General features: G+C 38.6%; 2 protein-coding genes across 4 annotated transcripts in view; both read right to left on the reverse strand.

Moving 5' to 3' along the window:
• klc1a (kinesin light chain 1a) overlaps positions 1-15,095 on the reverse strand; it is a 40,107-nt gene extending 25,012 nt beyond the window's left edge. The window contains exons 1-6 of one of the 3 annotated variants that reach the window (XM_055154650.1): positions 14,940-15,095; positions 8,081-8,390; positions 5,618-5,848; positions 4,344-4,422; positions 2,060-2,288; positions 935-1,022 (exon numbers count right to left, since the gene is read on the reverse strand). In XM_055154650.1, the coding sequence (XP_055010625.1) occupies positions 935-1,022; positions 2,060-2,288; positions 4,344-4,422; positions 5,618-5,848; positions 8,081-8,390; positions 14,940-14,965 (963 nt within the window). In that variant the 5' untranslated portion in view covers positions 14,966-15,095. Of the gene's footprint in view, positions 1-934; positions 1,023-2,059; positions 2,289-4,343; positions 4,423-5,617; positions 5,849-8,080; positions 8,391-13,855; positions 14,329-14,939 lie in introns of those variants that run through there. The other 2 variants (XM_055154641.1, XM_020917299.2) reach the window with 2 other exon arrangements.
• An 883-nt stretch (positions 15,096-15,978) lies between these two features.
• LOC110153420 (cytochrome c oxidase assembly factor 8) lies at positions 15,979-19,651 on the reverse strand. The gene is made up of 5 exons (XM_020917304.2): positions 19,402-19,651; positions 18,280-18,477; positions 16,479-16,542; positions 16,312-16,402; positions 15,979-16,166 (listed from the first exon to the last, which is right to left on the reverse strand). Exons 1-5 carry the CDS (start codon positions 19,528-19,530, stop codon positions 16,052-16,054), a joined length of 597 nt encoding a protein of 198 aa, XP_020772963.2. The 5' UTR covers positions 19,531-19,651; the 3' UTR covers positions 15,979-16,051.

Raw genomic sequence — 19,651 nt, forward strand, 5'->3', positions numbered from 1 at the left:
GTTTTTGATGAAGGAACAACATTATAACAAGTTTAAAATCTCACACGGCCAATTTTGTATAATATATAACCTTTTACAAAATGTGCTCTTCTCCGCTTTCATAACACACTTTTCATAATAAATACACTGGTGGAGGTGGATAGTGTTACTGAAAGTAGAACTCGTGACCCAAATAATTACTCAACTAAAGTAAAAGCAACTATTAAAAAAAAACAGTGAACAAAACTCCAAAACTAGGAATGTGCTTTGGTGATTGGGTACAACATAAAATAATTAATGAGAATAACTATGCTAAAAACTAATGCAAACTATGAGACAGAAGTTTAAAAAAATAAATTAGAGGAAGTAACAATAAATAACATTCAATTTAGGATTGATTTATTCTTAGTTAAAGCAATATGAGCACGGAAATGATCAACGTCTAGTGAAGGTGAATGGACTTTAAAAACCTGATGAGAGTGAGAGATGTGAACGAAAGAGGAACAGGGACACTGCATTAGAACAGGGTTAATGTCTAAAAATAATTCATTAATAAGAATTGAAGACTTGAAAACTCCTAAGATGTTTCAGATGAACTTTTCTGATCAGGACACTGCCTCTATTCAAAGTGTGATTTATCAGTGGGTAGATTTGAGAAAAGATTTGTGAATATCTAATGATTGTTGTAATGTTTTTTGAGATTTTTCTTTGTGTTGTGTTGAATCAAGTCTGAATGATTGGTTTTGTTGGACTGGAGGCTCTGACCTTCTGTTAAGAGCAGGTGAGGGTCCACACAGCAGAGACCTGTCAGAGGGACTGGGTTTGTTTAAGTTTATACTGACAAACACAGAGGAGGACTGTCTACTAATGTTTAATCCACATTTTATATGTTTTGTACCCTGTTTTATTATTGATCTGATCTGTATGTGTGTATTATCTGCACTGAGACACTCACAGCTGGATGGTCCCGTCCTAAAGTCTTCTCTCGAATCGCCAGAGCATCGTTCAGGAGGTTCGCTGCTTCTTTGTACTTGTTCTGATCCCTGAAAAACACAGAACATATTTTAAGTTAAGAGTTTTCTCTATATCATTTCATTTTGGTCTGGAGTCCTGGAGTGAGTTAAAGCGTTTCTGCACTTGACAATGATTTTCCAAAACTTTTCTGTGACATTTTTGATTAAGGGTGTCAGGTTTTGCCAAATAAAATGTAGTCTTAAAGCAATACTCAAAAGAATAACCAAGTACTGCCAAGTACTGGGATTGAGGGTACTCCTCCAAGAAATTATGAAAAATTGATATTTCCTGTATTTTGGTGGAGTTTAGTTGAGGTCCTGTTTTTGACTCTTCACCTGTTCACCAGAGTCAGTCCCTCCCCTTCCTTCCCTCTCATACCTGTAGACCAAAGACCCCCTCCCCTCTCTCTTCTCTCCCTCTCTCTCCTCCATCCCTCCCTCCCTTCTCTATTCTCCCTTCCCCATCTCCTCCTTCTCTTTTTTTCTCTCCTTCCCTCCCCTCTTTCACCTGTCGACCAGAGACAAGTTTGTTGAGCATAGTGTCTTCCCTCTCCTCCTTCCCCTACTCTCCCTCCCTCCTTTCCTCCCTCTCTCTCCTCCCTCTCATCTCTCACTTGTAGACCAGAGCCAGTCCCTCTCTCTCCTCCCGCCTCCTCCCTCTCTCTCTCCTTGCTCTCATCTCTCACTTGTAGACCAGAGCTTGCATGGTGTCCTCCAACTCTTTCCCTCTCCCCCTCCCATTCCTCCCTTCTCTCATCTATACACCAGAGCCAGTATGTTGACCATGATGTCCTCTCTCTCTTTGTCCCTCTCTGTCTCTCTCCTTTCTCTCTCCTCCATCTCCCTCCCTCTCTCTCACCTGTAAACCAGAGCCAGTATATTGAGTACAGTGTTCTCCCTCTCTTACCCCTCTCTCTTCCTCTCCTCTCCCTTCCTCCCTCTCCCTCCGTCCCTCTCTCTCACCTGTAAACCAGAGCCAGTATATTGAGTACAGTGTTCTCCCTCTCTTACCCCTCTCTCTTCCTCTCCTCTCCCTTCCTCCCTCTCCCTCCCTCCCTTTCTCTCACCTGTAAACCAGAGCCAGTATGTTGAGCATGGTGGCCACGTCTGGATGGTCATGCCCAGATGTTTTCTCCAGGTCCTCCAGAGCCTGTTTGCAGAGGGGCACAGCCACCTCGTAGCGTCCCTGAGAGGCGTACTGGATCACCAGGTTATGGAGGGTCCTGAGGCGCGCGGGGATCTCATATCCTCCCTGCTGAGCCAGAGCTACGGCGGCACTACCGTGAGCTGTGGGGACTGACAGAGGGGGAGAGAGGAGAAAGAGGGAGAGAAAAGGGGGAAAAAAGGGGAGGGAGAGAGAGGAGAGGGAGGGAGACAGAAGGAGAGAGACAGAGGGAGAGAGAAGAGAGGAACAAAGACAGGAAAGAGAGAGAAGGGGCAGAGAGAGGGAGGGAGTACAGAAGGAGACAGAGGAGGGATATGGGAGAGAGGAAGAGGGAGAGAGGAGAGAGAAAGAGACAGAAAAGGAGGGGAGAAAGAGAGAGAGAGGAAGGGAGAGGAGGAGGGGAGATAGATGAGAAGGATTAGAGAGAGGAGGTAGGGGGGTGTAAAGAGGGAGGAAGAGAGGGAGAGAAAGAGAGCGAGGAGGGCGGGGAGAGAAAGAGGTAGAGGGAGAAAGAAAGAGAGGAAGGATAGGCGGTGAAAGAGAGGAGAGATAGGGAAAGGGGAGGAGGGGCAGAGCGAGGGAGGGAGGAGAAGGAAAAAAGAGACATGTTTAACAGAGACATTACACCAGCAAGCGGAAATGAAAGGTCCTTGCCCACAAACCAGATTATGGCTAATGGTGCTACTCTGTCCCTTTTGTTTTGGATTGCAATAAACTACAGTTGACATGGTACTAAAATTTTAAATTTGATTTAACTAAAATTATTCTTTAAGATGACAGAATGGGATTTTTCAACACAAAATAGGTTACTCTTGATTTTATCTCAAGAGACTTCATGGTCAAATAAAAGTATAGTTTCTTTAATATTATCATTTTATAGAGCTGACATAGATTCAGGTTATTCTAAATGTATTCAGAAAAGCTCCAGTTTTGTCCTGATTTTTTGTCTGTATCAATCATCTAAGAGGTATCTAATTTTGATACTAGTTGTAGGATCGATTAATATCTGATTATCGATATTTTGTACAAACCCAATAGCGTCAAACAATTCTGCATGACTTTACCATGATTCATTTCTTGTTCATTTACAAAAACTCTTGCTAAAACTTGCAAATTAGGGGGTTCACACGATCAAACCAAGATGCTCTCCTTCAGTTATGATAATCTGAAAACTGGAGAAATGTAACTGTAATAGCATTTTAGGAATTTGAAGAATTAGTAAAACTCTGTCACATTCAGCATAATTCAAAAAAAGAAAACAAAAGGAGATCAAACCCGAACCCACAAAAACGTTCTCTTCAAGAAAAATGCTGCAAAGAATACTTGAAATACTTGACTAAAACCATGTTCCTGTGAGGCTTGACTTTAATGCTGATAAATGCAGGGCTGTGGTCTTCACCGAAAGCCAAAAATCCCACTTATTCTGAGGCACTTTAATCTCCCACCGCAGAATACTGGGTCTGACTCAGAGCTCCACAGGACTCCCACTGAAAACAGCTCAGATCTCCTCCAGCGCACAGAAGTGATTTTGTAGAAGGAAATGATGCAAAACTTCCTCCTGACAGTGTTTTGGTTTAGTAAGTATTAAATCATATAATGTGAAAGAAATGGGGTGTGAATGTCAGATGGTTTGCACATGATAGTATTTAAAGATGCCACAACCTCTACAGAGAAACCAGATGCACACTCCACATTTGCACAAAAATAAGTTTCATTTTGGTTGAATACTGGATCTCCCTTTGCTATAATTTACACTAAATCTGTTTCTGTTGAGATTGGCTTAAACACTGAGGTCTCTTCCCACAGCTGGAGCAGACTTTTCAAATACTTAAGTCTGAATCTACAATGGTCACGTCTCATTTCTCTTTAATTGCTTCCTTTTCTTTGATTCTTCTCCTCGATTCTACAGGAAATGGGTGAGAAAGTCCCACTCACAGAGGAGACACAGGGAGGAAAGAGGATCTAAACTGCTCACTGAGACCAATAAACTTTGATTCTTTTCTCTGTTGTTTGCCTCCTGAAGCCTCCCTCAGTTTTACTCCTTCCTTCCGTGGTTTTCTTTGGGACAACACTTAATATGACACGGATTGACAGCTGAAAAATGGAGGAACGATGAGAAGAATCAAGGAGAAGGAAGCGAGGAAAGTCTAAAGTCTGGCTCAAACCGGAAGTGATGCGTGACTTACTTCCTGGTGCGGGCTCGTCCTGATCGTCGGGGAAGAGGTCGTCCAGTGTCTCTCTGCTGGAGTCGGAGTCTTTGTCGTCCTGAGAGACAAACAAAGAGTTTAGTAAGAATCATTTTGAACTGAATTAATAACAGAAGCAAAGAGAATCAGGTCATCCCCGGTTCCTACTGTTTGATTTAAAGGTGTGCAACTTGTCCAGTGGAGTGACCGTCACCTTCTTGTCTCCTAGAATGTTCCACAGTATAACCATAAATGTATGAATTTCCATGCAGACGTGCAAGCCAAACTACAGATACATTTGTGAAGAGGCGACCCCACTCACAGTAAGAATTCATGTTTTTAAAAATATTTTTGAGCAAAAAATGACACCTGTAGTTGAATAAATGCAAGACAGATTAGTTTAATGCCATACTGCGGACAATTTAAACCAAAGCATTAACATCTCCATGGAGACAAAACAGGTTGCAGACCCCCTCCAGATGACATTCCTATGTACAGATGTATAACACAATATATTGACGCTGATCCAGGAACATTTGCTGGATCAAGTTCAGCTGATATAGGTGCTAGAGCCTTTAAAGGTGCACTATGTAACTTTTTGGTTGAGGCTCTGTCACCTGTTTGTTTCCATGGATATGTCACTGCTCTGCCTGGAATGTTCCACAGTATGACAGCATGATTTGTTTTAATTGAATTACAGGTGGTTCTATAGCTTAAAAATACCTAAAAAAAAACAAACAGACATTCTGACTGTGAGTGGGGTTGCCTCTCCGCAGATCTGACCTGTAACTTGGTTTGGTTTCTATGATGACAGAAAGGTTTAATGCCATACTGTGAAACATTCCAGACAATAATAACATCTCCATAAAGAAAAGCATTTGATGGACCCTCCAACGGAAAAAGTTACATGATGCATCTTTAATTGAATGTAATAAGACTGAGTGGCTGATGTTGGCCCAGAACGCCTCATAATAAGATTAGATTAAGGTACACTTTACTGTCCCTGTAAAAAAAAAAAAAAAAAAATCCTTCAGTGTGTCTGGGTTAAATCTGTCAAAAGCGACTTGTGATACATCTCCACATCTTGACTTAGTCTTGGTCGGGATCTTAACTGGAGGATTTGATCTACTTTACATGTTTTGGGTTGATGTAGCAATCAAAGGAAACCCACCCAGAACATGCAAACTCCACCCAGAAGGACCCCACCACCCCTCTCCCCTTCTCCCTCCTTCTCCCTCTGTGGTGTAACCCCTCCTTTCTCCGCCTTCACTCACGCTGGGGGACAGGTCCTGGTCGTACTTCTTCAGCTGGTTCATAAACTCCAGGTGTTTCTTCTCCTCCTCCAGCTGCGCCACGCTCTGCTCGCTCCTCTGCAGCTTCTGTTGAGTTCCGGCCAGTTCGTCTCGGAGCCACTGGTTTTCCTGACACAGCCTCCGAACCTGAGCGCGCAGCTTCTGCTTCTCCGACTCCACCGCGCTCAGGTGACTCGACAGCGCCATCATCACCTGGGACGAGTGAGAACATTATGGAGAGTTAGTACAGAAACCACAGCTAATTCTTGTTGGACCAAAGACATGTCCTGCCAATCCATCAGTAGACTACAGGGGGCGTGGCAAAAGGGCTCAAAACTATATACTCTATGTAACTCCATTTCACACTTTATTTCTAGAGCACATTTCAAAAACAAAGACTGTTTCCAAAGTGCTGCACATAGAAAAATAAATCTACAATTTGACACAATAAAAAATATAATAAAACCAATAGAGTAGAATACAATTAAAAAACAGTAAAATAGTCCAATACGAATAAATAAATTTAATAAAACAAAACACACTGCTCCCACAGAGAATAAAAAAAACAACAACAGTCCACTATATCTGACCCCAACTGCACTCACAAAACTACACCTGCATGACAAAAAACTACTACTCATGCAAATACTACTATTTATGCAGTACTGCTAGGAAACTATGTATTTATGTAATGTGCCTTGTTTTTGTGTCCAAATTATCTGCTCTGTTTAGTTCAGTGCAAACACCTCGGTGCAATCGGCATCATTTGTTTAGATGAAGTGATGTGTTCGGGAGCGTCAGGACATCAGTGTTTCTATTTAAAGTCACTGTCCCCGGTGTGATTTGAGTCACTTCAACCCAGCCCGAGGGAGGATAGTCTGCCAGTGAATCACAGACGGCTAATTCATTAATACAGGAGAATACGGTGGCCTCCCATAATCTAAAATTCTTCGCCATCGTCTAAAACAACCTGAACTACACATCATCACAAAATCACACTTTGTTACCCACTGTCTTATCATAAACAAGTAAAAGTAACTACACTGGGATAAAAAGTCTAACCAGAACCAATGATGGGTATTTGATGCTATTTTTGCTACTTATTTAGAATTTATTTTTACCATTTATACGTTTTCCTCTTTGTTATTATATCATTTTGTGATGTGTGAGCTACTGTCTAAGTCTGTCTATGGAAAACACTGCTGAAGCTTGTGTTGAATAAATGACTGATGCTCCTTTTAATGCTGTGGTTTCCCCTGTGACATTTCCAACAGTCATAGATCACTGTATTAGAGTTGTTTACAGTGAATTCCTGCTTTAATCCTGGTTTACTGTGGGTTTAATACATTTTGTGCAGGGCTTGCAGAGGCAGGATCAGTGATAGTGATTACACGCACGAACGTGGTAGGTGGAGGTGGGTAGGGCTGAATAATAAAGGCAAAATATCAAACTTTTCACTTTCTGGCTTAGCTGTAACCATACGCTTTTCATATTCAGAATAAATCTATAACACATGTGGATCATTCATTCAGCATCACGTTCAAAACTACTGAACTGATAAGCTTCTCTTCCACTGTAACAAGCTGCAACACTTGGATGATTTGTGCTGTTAAAGTCGCTCACACATAAAATTACAGTTACAGACTAGCTAGCATTAACCAACAGTTTTTCAGTTGGTCACTCTCACCTAGAGTCTTTAGTTAAGAATCTAACTCTTAAAAAGGACCATGAATGCTATATTGATCACTCGAACTGATATCAGCCTCCTCAAAATGTACATTATATATATCTTCTTTAGTTTTCAGATCACTTTTTTGGCAGTATTTGCTAATGTGTGCATTGTGTCACCATGGTAACGGCTCAACATTTTGCCAATTAGGGCTGGGTATCATTAAGAACTTGCCGATTTAATACATACATCGATACATAGGCCACAGTATGATACTTTTTTTCAATACAGTGCACTTTCGATTCAATATGATTGGATAAGATATATTTCAAATTGATACGATACAGTTCCGTGATAAACAAAGGCTAAATCATGGCTGTGATAGTAAAACTCTACAAGTCTGCTAAGTCTACAAAGTTTGTGCAAACTTAATAAAAAACACCAATTTTACTCACCAAAACAGTGAAAATGTCAACACAATTGTAGCTGTTACACAAAATAATTTAGCAAAATACACCTACAAATACTCTACTTGGCGGTATACCGATACAGCAGCCCATGATATCAATACTGTATCATTAAATTAAACTACATGATATATCGATTTCAATGTTTCTGTACACCCCTGTAGCCAATAGAGACACATGTAGAACACCCCCAATGTGATGTCATCAAGTATCAATAGAATGTTGTGGTGCATCTGAAAACAAGCACTTGTGCAGCTCAGAAATTGGCCATAAAAAACCCACGTATCAGTCTTTATGTCTGTGACTCACCTGAGCCTCGCTGAGTCCAAGCTCCAGCATGTCCAGACTCTTCCTGATCATGAGGCTCTTCTCCTCCACCAGCTCAGACTGAGGCTCTCCCTGTAGCGCCCCCTGTGGGTGAGCCTCGGACCCGCTCTGTTTAAAGCACTGCAGTGACCCCAGCAGACCGTCCAGTATGGAGGTGTGCTCCTGCTTAAGGGCCTCCAGACCCGCCACCACCTGCCGAGTCCGGGACACGATCTCATCCTGGGTCAAACGCTCCCCCGGGTCCCCCTCCTCCGGCTTCACACACAGCACCGCGGACATGTCCTCACGCATCCTGCAGGGGGAGACAAAGGGACATGTGACAACAATTAAGACCAAAAGCAGCAGTTACATAGAGAAGGTTGACCTTTTTTTTTTTGTAAAGAGTCAATAGATACAAAAGCAGCCCCATGTTCACTTCCTATTTGGAATGCTGTGAGGCATTCCAAACATTGCAGGTTAGCTATGCCCATTTTTACAGACAGCATATGGATAATATATGCTTCAAAGACTAAAACAGCACTTTATCAAGTCTTGTTCTTATTATAATCCACAAAGGAAGCTATAAACATCAAAAAATGTTGATTGTCTGAGTCTCAACTTCTGATATTTCTCAATACAATACAATCAAAATGTTCACTCTATGTATTTACTGATGTCATTTGTATCATCAGTAAATACAAATAAATAAAACTTGTACTTCTGTAATAAACCCTGGTCCTCAGTCTCCCCTCACAGCTGCTGTCCTCACACTAGAGCCACTGTCCCACTCAGGCCCAGACACAAGCAGCCTTCTACTCTCTCTCTCTCTTCTATCTGTCTTTCTGTCTATCTATCCCCCATCTCTTCCCTCTCTACTCCCTCTTTTTCACTACACTCCCTCTTTCGCTCTCTCTCGTCTATCCAAAACATGCACCACAGGTCAAATTCTCCAGCTAAGGTAGTCCTCCTGACCATAGTCTGTATAAAGAAGTGGACAAAGTGAGTGTGACATCACTTCAGCTCCAGTCAAATGAAGCTCATTGAAGCTGGAAGTTATAGGAGCAAATTTGAAGCACAGTTGCATATTAGGCTTAGGAATTGATTTACAGACAAAACAGCAAAATAAAAACACCAGAATCATGTAGAGCAGGTTAATAAGAATATTTTAAAACCAAAATGAGGAGACTGACAGCAGCGGTTACAGAAAGAGATGACAGAAACAATTATCAGTACCTTAACCTTAATCTTTCTATCACTTCTGTCTCCTTTCCTGTTCTCATTTTCTCTGTTTGTCTCTACAACACTCACATCTTCCTCTTTTTCTCTGCCCTACCTGTCTCTCCTTTCCTTATCATCTCCTTTTTCACTTTCTCTCTACCACCTTCATCTCTTCTTTCACTCTCCCTTCTTTTCTACCTTTCCTCTCCTCTGCCTTTCTTTTTTTTACTTCTTCACTACTCCCCTATCTCTCTCCCCTCTTTTTCACATCTCTCACTGTCTCCTATTTTGCTCTCTTCATTCTCTCCTCCACTCTTCTTCCTTGCTCTATCACAGTCTTTCTTATCCCTCCTCCCTTCCTCCTCTTTTTCTCACCCTCCTCTATCTCTTGTCTTTCATCTCTCTCACTCCATCTCCCTTCTCATCCCACTCTGTCAAGGTCTACTCTTTCACTCTTTATTTCTAACCCTCTACTCCTTCTTCCTGTCTTTCTCCTCCCCTCATTCCTGATACTAAGGATTAGACTTGACACTCAAAACTGATTCCGATACCAGTATTATAATAAAAAGTATTTAGTTTCAGTACTGGTTTTAGTATCGATTAGGATCTGATTTTCAATACTTTTGACAAGCCTATTTCCATTAACAGTGAATCTTTGTGCTCTTTGTGTGTTTTGTGTTGGTTAAACCTGTAAAACCAGCTCACTATAGAAAAGTACTGCACCTCTCCTGCACCAGACCAGAGCTCACACTTACATAAGGAAAGGATTATTAGATTAAGATTATTATTATAACTTTTAATGGTTTAAATACACTTTTACGCATTCACTAAGGCTAAGATGCAGTTAAAAGTTAATGTGGTGTTTGTGTCATGAGTCTGTATGAAGTGAACAGGTAAATATTAGCTGTGAACGCCTTCAAAACAAACAAGGACTAAACAAAGACAATGTAGATTGCAATGAACCATTTCAGACTTTCACTCCTTGGATTTATGTGTTATAAAATACAGAACTCCGCTGTCCAAAATGACAATGGAATATACTTCTGGAACAGTACACTGATTGGAAATATTGTTCAAATTAAAATCATTAATTTCTTTGTTTGTTATAGTTGTTGGAAGGTCATAATTGAAATAAAAGCATATGACTACACATTTAGGACCATTATATTTAAAATTTTACCCAAAATTTTAAACATTTTTTGGACAATTTTGCAATTTTTAGATGTTAAATTTACTTTATGGTTGGAACATCATAATAGGGAGTTACATAACTGTTACCTAGCAATCATGTCATACACTGGGTCAATATCATGTTCAAAGAATGTACACACCAGTCAAAAGTTTGGACACACCCTCTCATTCAGTGCTCTCTTTTCTTTGTTTACTATTTTCTGCATTTTACAACCAAACAGAAGACATCATGAAGCAAGATATAAAGAACTATGTAGCAAAGAAAAAAAGTGAGGATTTGAATTTAAAATATAAAAAATTTCGTTGTTTCAAAGTATCCGCCCTTCGCTTTGTTGACAGAGATGCAAACCGTTGGCCTCCTCTCAGTGAGCTTCTTGATGAACCTGAAATGATTTTCGCTTCACGTGTGCCACATCATAGTCAAAAAATCATGACTATTTTAAAAAATCTAAATTCTGACACAAGTTTTGAGTTATTTTGGAGTTTATTTTTCATAGTTTTGATGCCTCCAGTGAGAATCTACAATGTAAAATGAAGAAGTAATAATGAAACTAAGAAACACGTGCACCCAAACTTTTGACTGGTCGTGTATGTACAAAAACAAAAGCTAAATTTGACTATAAAAAATACTATTTATTTGTCCTACTTTTGCTTGTCTGTTCCCAGGTCCCTGCACCCCTGGTTGAGAAACAGTGCCTTAGCCCACCTTAGTGCAGGAACTTGGAGAACATGAGTCAGTGTCCTTCATCGCGGGACTGCTCAATCTGACTGAAATGATCTGATTTGGGAAATACCTTCAGCAAATATTAGAAGGTTCAAGGTTAAAACTGTACAAAGTTCACACTCGAGAGACAGATTGGGAATATTATTAAAGACTATTTGGTTAATCAGTCAATACGATAAGGCAGGTCACAGTATTCTCAGAAGTACTACATAATAACTGAGAATTTTACAAGCAAAAGTACAGTAAGTAATTTCAATTTAATCTACAAATAAAATGTCCTTTCTAATCAGTCTGTTTTTGTCACATTTAACTGCACTTTCTCCTTCATAAAGTGTGATTTGATGACGCTGCTCACAGACAGAGGAATGTGTTTTAAACCAGAGCCAAATCATGGCTCAGTCCGGACTTAACCCGGATCAACCTAGGACCAAACTAGAGCTAAATCTGGATGAAGCTATAGGGCTGTACTAGGACTATATTAAGACTGGACACTTCATTTAGTCATTGACAAAAGAATTGAAAGCTACATTCTAAATCAATACTAAAACTAGTATCGAAATTAGATACTCATTTGAGCAGGTATCGATACTAAAAAAATCCCATTCACAGGACATAAATGAACCTTCCTGAATAGTTTTAGAATGATTTTGAGCTGAATCAGAACAAGTATAAGAGCACATAGACTAGAACAACTGAAACAACAGGTTATACAAGGACAAAATCATAACTAAATCACAGCTAAGGTAAATTCTACCCTATATCCCAGCCAAATCATGTTTTAAAGTGATGCAAAACAGGGAAGAAGCATTGTACAGCTCAGCCACACATCACATGACAAACAAAACGCCTATAGGGAAATGCTTCTGTCTCTCTATAGTCTGTGCTAGTGTGTACAATGTGCCTGTGTCTGAATACAACATCTCTATACGCTCTAGTTACTCAAAATAATCTACACATGTTTATTATGAACTGACCCCGAACCCTTTATCAAGCCAGGACAGACAGCAAAATTAGGTTAAGTACAATTACAAATCATCTATTACAATTAAACCAGTGAAAACGTTATGTGAAATATACAGAAGATCAGGTAAGGTGAGTGAATAGAAAAACAAGGAATGCTGACACTGAAGATTTTACATTCAAATGAATAATGTTTATGAAAATTTTTTTACAAATTTTGGGGGAAATCTTAGACAAGCAAAGGGCAAATACTTGACTTAATGTTATATTACTAAATAATTTCAAAATCAAGGTAGAAAAGGCAAGTGAAACTACATTAAAGTCTAATTATGTTTAACCTGTGATTATTTTACAATAGACATCGTGGTAAAACCAAAACCACAGTTCAAAACAGGCAGATAGTCTTATGAAAAATGACTGTAGTTACAAAATTCTCTTCTTTTCTTATTAATACAATGCTTAATACATGAGTAACTAATCATGTGTGCAAAAAACAATGTATAAAACAAGCAACAAGATGAGACAGAAGTGAAATTATGGTTAAAACACAAAACTGGAAAGTGTAAAAACTCCAAAACTGTCAGAAAAGGTAAGTGAAACTACATTAATGTCTAATTATGATTAACTTGTGATTATTTTAGAACAGATATAGTGTTAAAACCAAAACTACAATTCAAAACAGGCAAATAGTCTTATGAAAAATGACTGTAGTTAGAAAATTCTGTTCTTTTCTTATTAGTACAATGTTTAATATATGAGTAACTAATCATGTGTGCAAAAAACAATGTATAAAACAATTTACAAGATGAGACATTAGTGAAAGAATGGTTAAAACACAAAATTAGGGTTAAACTGGAAAGGGTAAAAGGTTCAGAACAGTCAGATTGTGTTGTAAAAATGGCTATAGTTAAAAAATTCAGCTCTTTTCTGATTAATATAATGGTTAATATATGACTAACTAACCATGTGTTCACAAACAATGTATAAAACAAGCAACAAAATGAGACAGAAGTGAAATAATGGTTAAAACACAAAATTAGGGTTGAATTGGAAAGTGTAAAAGCTTCAAAACAGTGAGATAGTGTTATGAAAAATGACTATAGTTACACCAACCTGTTCTTTTCTTATGAATATAATGCTTAACATGTAAGTAACTAATCATGTGTGCAAAAACAATGTATAAAACAAGCAACAAGACGAGACAGAAGTAAAATAAAGGTTAAAACACAAAACTGTAAAGTGGAAAAGCTTCAAAACAGTCAGATTGTGTTATGAAAAATGACTACAGTTACAAAATTCTGCTCTTTTCTGATTAGTACAATACTTAATATATGAGTAACTAATCATGTGTGCAAAAGCAATGTATAAAACAAATTATACGAGATGAGACAGAAGTGAAGTAAAGGTTAAAACACAAAACTGGAGTGTTAAAAGCTGGCTCTGCACGGACTCACCTGACAGATAATGTGCTTAATACATACTAATTCCCCTCAGTTAACGCAAACAAGACTCACCTTTGCGGTCAATTCTCTATTAAAACTTACTTTACCAATGAAAACGCGCTTAAATGTGGTCTTAGTTAGGTTTAGATTCAGTAAAAGCTTCAGAAAATGACTGTTTTAGCTCAAATGCTTAATTAGCCAGTTAGCGTTAATGACACAGTTGTAAGCTAGTCACTCACTCACCGTTCTCTCTTATGACATCCGCTGTCTTCCGAACAATTTTTAACACGTTTTAAAAAATAAACGTTGTGTTATCCAAAAGAAGGGTGAAGTAATAGTTGTTTAGATGTTAAAAATGTAAACTATATCCACTGTCGTCCGTTTCTTTGGGAGATTTTCTGAATAAAACGACGTCTTCCTTGGTTCGTTTCACCGCATCAACAGCCAAGCTAACGCCATAGCAACACCAGGTTTACCGGGGAGCCAATGAGGGGTAAGCCGCTCTCCTCGCCCTCCATGTCGGCCTGAAACTGCCCGAAAAGTGGGTCAAACGCGGTTACATGGAGCTGGGAGTGGTCCGTGAGGTCGCCAGCCCCCCCGGCCCTGGGGTGGTGTGTTTTTTGTGGAGGTTTTGTTGACAGAAAGAGGAGTTTATTGGGGTTGTTGGGAGCAGCGGCAGGCGGAGAGAGAGCCGCGGGGGAAAATGGCGCTATACCCGGCCTCCCCCCCTCACAGTGCCGCGGTGCGTGCTGATGACGGCATGCTCCTCCTGGATCTCTGCTACTATTAGTCAGATTACTAATAAATAAATGGCCAATAAATAAATCCTGATCCTGATGTTATTCTGAATATTACAAACGCATTCAGTTATGTAAAACTAGTGAAGGCAAGAATGCATTCAAGTTGTAGGTAATCAAATAAGTAATCAGTAATGTCCTTTCTTTTACACAAAAAAATGTATAAAACAATTAACAAGATGAGACAGAAGTGAAATAATGGTTAAAACACAAAATTAGGATTAAACTGGAAAGTGTAAAAGCTTCAAAACAGTGAAACAGCGTTATGAAAAATGACTATAGTTACACCAAAATGTTCTTTTTGATTATGTTGATTATAATGCTTAACATATCAGTAACTAATCATGTGTGCAAAAACAATGTATAAAACAACTAACAAGATGAGGCATTAGTGAAATAATGGTTAAAACACAAAATTCAAGTTTGAACTGGAAAGTGTAAAAGATACATTAAAACTCCTATATTACACTAAACGGATTCTTGTGAGCTTTAAGCCATGCCATAACATTGTTGCCTCCTCAAAAACATACCTGGAGTTGTGATTTGTTCCATTCATACATTTGAGTAATTAGTTTGTTCCACCTTGTGATGTCAATGAAGAGGTAGTTTTCAAATTAACAAATACATTTTGCCTTTTGTTTTGTAAAGATAGGGTATTCCACTGCTGAAATCATCCAAATGATGTTAGTGACTGTATATGGAGTTTAAAAACACAGTGGAGCCTGGAGTTCCTGTATTACCACATGACATCACAAGGTGGAACAGGGTTTTTCCATTCTGATAAAATAACTCAGCCTAAATATGCAGAGTCTGAGTGTTAAACATGTGTGAATAAAACAAACAACTCCAGGTCTGTTTGTGATGACTAAACATCATCATAACATAGATCAGAAAATACCATATGTGCCCTTTAAATACAAAACATTACATTCAAATAAAGTTGAATGTAAGTTTTAAGTATTGTAGTAAGATAAACAAAACAAAAATGTATGTATACTTAGGGTAAATCCTTGCTAAATCAAACAGTTTGATACAAATATTAGCATAATGCAAATTAAAAATGTACTGCTTTGAAACTGGTTACTTAAAATAGTGAAATAGTATATAAAAACGAAAACATATTTAGGATATTGCCACTGATAATGATAATATATGCTAACAGGAGCAACAATTAATTAGTTTCAGCTTCTTTACATTTTGAAGACTTGTCAATAAAAAGAGAAAATCTAATGCAAAATGTTATTATAGTTACAATATCCCATCCTTTAAAACAAGTAAAAGATGTAAGGTAGCCCAGAAAATATTCAAGTTTATATTTAGGTATCAAATAAAACTAAAAAGTTGAGATGAATGTGTGGTATTATGCAAATTAGATGCCTTAGTAAGGCTTTAAAAGTAGTGACTTAAAATACTCAAGTAGAAACATGGTAGTAAAGATATCAATACAATTAAAATAGCACCGAGAATAAAGTACCAGAAGCAACTGCGCCCTCTATTGGTCACACACGAGGCGGCGCAATTATTGTTTCTAACTTTTAGAAGCTTATAATTAAACATGTCAAGTTTAAGTCTTTTATATTAAAGTAATTTATTGAGCAAATGATAATTAAACAAACAGGATTTAAGCAGTTTTAATTCACTTTCATGTCGTAGGAGAGCTGCTTTTCTTGTTGTTTCGCGATAAATTCTTCCAGACGTTTTGAAGAACCACTCGCGCCATAAGGAAAGTGATGGTGAAGTTACGTCTGTACCATTCTCTGCACAAGAGAAGGGAAAACAAATTATTATTACATCCATAAAACTGCTCTCCCATCTCATCCCATTCCCTGTACCTCTTCTTTACCATGTGTTCACTGTGTCTCCCCGTACTATAAAAGATAAAATGCCAAAACTTAAACTCACCTGTTGTAGTTTGCGTGCCGTATTCTGTTTTTGTCCAGGAAACTTTTGTAAAACACAGCCATTTCTTCACTGTCCAGGGAGCGTCTTCGTCCTGATGAAGAGGAGTCTATATTAAATCAACATGCCTCTTACAAATGCCATGAAGCTGTTACCTAATGCGTACTGACCTTCTGGATCGCGCCGGGACAATCCTTTTGCATTGAGTTGTGAAACTATAAACAATTCCTTTTCCTGTTAAATAGAAAATCATTATGTACAAGATGTAATTTCATCTGTTCAATTTTGACAATGTATTTTTAATACAATGCTTTTCTGTTTCTGTCAAGTTTTAAGCAATTAATTCTTGCTAATGAAATACCATGCATATTTATTCAACTAAACCTATGTTACATCTAGGAAACTTTTTTATGAAAATTGTAATAATCGCAAGTTTCAAATGAATCTAGTTGGTGGCGCAAGTGATCCTTAATTTTTTTTGTTTTATTATTTATTATTTTTGGAGTAAGAATGCCTCTACCAATCACATAAAGGACTGCTTATTGATGGCTTCTATATATGTTTAGGATAATGCAACAAGGGGAAAAAACGTATTATTATTTGTTTTTTGGCTATGGGGGAATACATTTGTAGTTAAAGTGCACATGACAGGTTAGACTAATAATTTCTCTGAAACATAGTTAACATCATTATATTTAAGATTTTACTAAACTCTCTAAACCAGATCTATAAGAGAACTATTCTAGCTCTAATCTAGGGCTGAATCAGGTCTGAATCAGGTCTAAACCAGGTCTACACTGGGTCTAATCTAGATCTAATCTAAGTCTGAACCAGGTTTAAATCAGGTCTATAACAGGACTATTGTAGGTCTAAATCAGGTCTAAACCAGGTCTATAACAGGACTATTTCAGGCATAATCTAGGGCTGGACCAGGTCTGAGCCAGGTCTAAACCAGATCTAAAAGTGGATTTTTATCATTTCCATTGTCGTTATAACAAGAAAATATCTCAGTTAGGATTAAAAAGTGAATAACATGAACTCTAAATGAGGAAAACCCACAAACTGAAGAGCTCCAAGTCCTATCTGAAGGAGCTAGAATGCAGACAACCAGATAGCAGATACCTCCACCCAAAAAGTTACATAGTAGGGATGGGCATGATTAGTCGATTAATCCATAATTGATTATTAAGAATTTCATTGATTACGTTAATTTTAATCGACAAACCGAATGTAGGTTGCTGTGCGTAGCGTGACCAAACAGGTCTGTACATGTGTCTCTCTGCACTCAAAAGGAGCGAGACACAGTCGGTCAGCCTGCAATGTACCAAAGCACAAATGCGTATTTAACGATGATTTGTACAAGAAAATCCACGCTTTCTGTTGCGTTCGGGACAAGTGTGAGGCCATGTGCACAGTGTATAAAGCAGCACATATGTTTCGGTGTCCAGTGGGGAAAAGTTTTGCCAGGTGAGAGTCGCGCAATGTCAATGACGAGTCCCCACCTCCCACCTCCCGTACGGTGTCCTGGTTTTGACAAACGAAAATCTGGTCACACTAACCTGTATTCACCTGAGTCGTGTCTTTTAATCCAACAGAAATTGACCGCATCAGCGACACAAGAGCTGTAGTTTTATCTTCACTTAGTTTATGCAAATTAGCGATGCCGTTTTAAGTTTGGTTTCTGTGAGAGTTGAACAAAACTGAATTAAACACATTATAATGTCAAACGGGACTGATGTGGCTCTAGAGTCGTTACGGTTTATATGTAGTAATGTTGAATTTATTTATGCAGATTAGTAGTGCGGATAGTAATAATAATGATGATCATTTTAATATAAAAACATTAATGATTAATCGATAATTGATCGTTAATTCTTCTGACGATCGATTAAGAAAATTTCATCAAATGCCCATCCCTATTACATAGTGCAGCTTTAATACTGTATATTGTGTATTGAGTTGTGCCTGCACCTTGGTGAATGTGAAGTTCTGTTTGGCCCAGAATTCGTGGTTCCAGTCCTCTGTGTCCTGCCTCAGTGCCCTCAGTCTCTTCTCCAGCTCCGTCTCTGTCTCCAGGGCTCTGTACACGATGGGACGCAGGTTGGACAGAGGGTTTGGGGGCCCGATCCAGTCGTGAGTGGGGCTGGGGGCTGGTCTCTGGATGGAGGTCTGAAACAAAACAATGCAATTAAAATTCACCTTATTCTGCCCCACCCACTTTTGTCTCTAAATACTTCTCAACCGCGCTTTCTTCTGGTTAAATGGGGATCCCATTAATTTCAATTGAAAATTTGGGAAAAAATTTGCAGATTAAATATGACATAAAGTTAATTTGTGTAAAATGTTCAGTGTTCATGTGCACCAATAAGTCACACTGCACTGATTCTCTGGAGGCTTTCCAGTCCATATTGGCCTTATTTGCTGTTAGAATAGGAACCTTCATACATACATAATAATACAACCAGAATTATTATGGCGGCGCCCCTGGCAACTTCTGGAATAAGGTGAATAGAGCTGCAACAATTCACTGGAATAATTGTGACTTATTGACTACTGTAATAAACAGCTGACAATTTAAAGCAACACTATGTAACTTTCTGAAGCTGGCATGGCACCTGCATGATTCCATGGAAATAAAAAGTTAACACCAAACTACAGAGATACTGTGCAATAAACACACCCAAAATGAAAAAAAAAAAAAATAATTCTAAGAGAACCTGAAGCACGCAAACAGACAAAAGTGTTTTTTATAACAAACACAACTGGACTGAACAACGGGAATCAACGTGGCATTTTAGGGTGAACTGAACACCTCTAACCAATATACTACGAAACTATACACAGTAATTTTAGTAATTGGTAAAAAGTCCTATATCTATAAGGTTTTAACATATGCACATAACATGTATATTATAAATGGGTACAAAATTACTGCTGTTTATCACTTATAAGTTCACTGTTTGTGAACGCATCCTTTCTAGTCAATGTTTCCAGATGGTTGAATACACACAAATAACTACTAACAATGTCTTATATATTTTGAAAGAAGGACTTTACTGAGCCTGAAATCTATAAATATTGAACATGTCAAACCTTGGCCTTTTTCTTTTCTTTACTGGAGGTTGTGGGGGGGCTCGAGCTGCAGAAGCGGCTGTTTGCAGCGGTGAAGTCCGGAGCGCGACGCACGAAAGCCCGCAGCAGAGTCACACCCACCACAGACATGGTTAAGGTGATTTAGAGCCGAAAAATAAGCAATAAACAGGTTTAAATGTGTAAAATATCAGTAACTGTTTGACCTCAGCGGTTCACGGCATGTTTGGGTCTGTGTCTGTCACGTGGTGCT

Source organism: Boleophthalmus pectinirostris, unplaced genomic scaffold, assembly GCF_026225935.1.
Source record: "Boleophthalmus pectinirostris isolate CB_2022bp ecotype Guang Dong unplaced genomic scaffold, ASM2622593v1 HiC_scaffold_10, whole genome shotgun sequence".
Lineage (NCBI taxonomy): Eukaryota > Metazoa > Chordata > Actinopteri > Gobiiformes > Gobiidae > Boleophthalmus > Boleophthalmus pectinirostris.

What these genes read in the sequence shown, in the direction of transcription:
- LOC110153420 (XM_020917304.2), bottom strand. Translation starts at nt 19,530, where the DNA reads ATGTCTGTGGTGGGTGTGACTCTGCTGCGGGCTTTCGTGCGTCGCGCT. An exon ending in AGAACTTCACATTCACCAAG is followed by an intron (nt 16,543 to 18,279) that starts GTGCAGGCACAA and finishes TCTATTTAACAG; the next exon opens with GAAAAGGAATTGTTTATAGT. An exon ending in CGGCACGCAAACTACAACAG is followed by an intron (nt 16,167 to 16,311) that starts GTGAGTTTAAGT and finishes TCTCTTGTGCAG; the next exon opens with AGAATGGTACAGACGTAACT.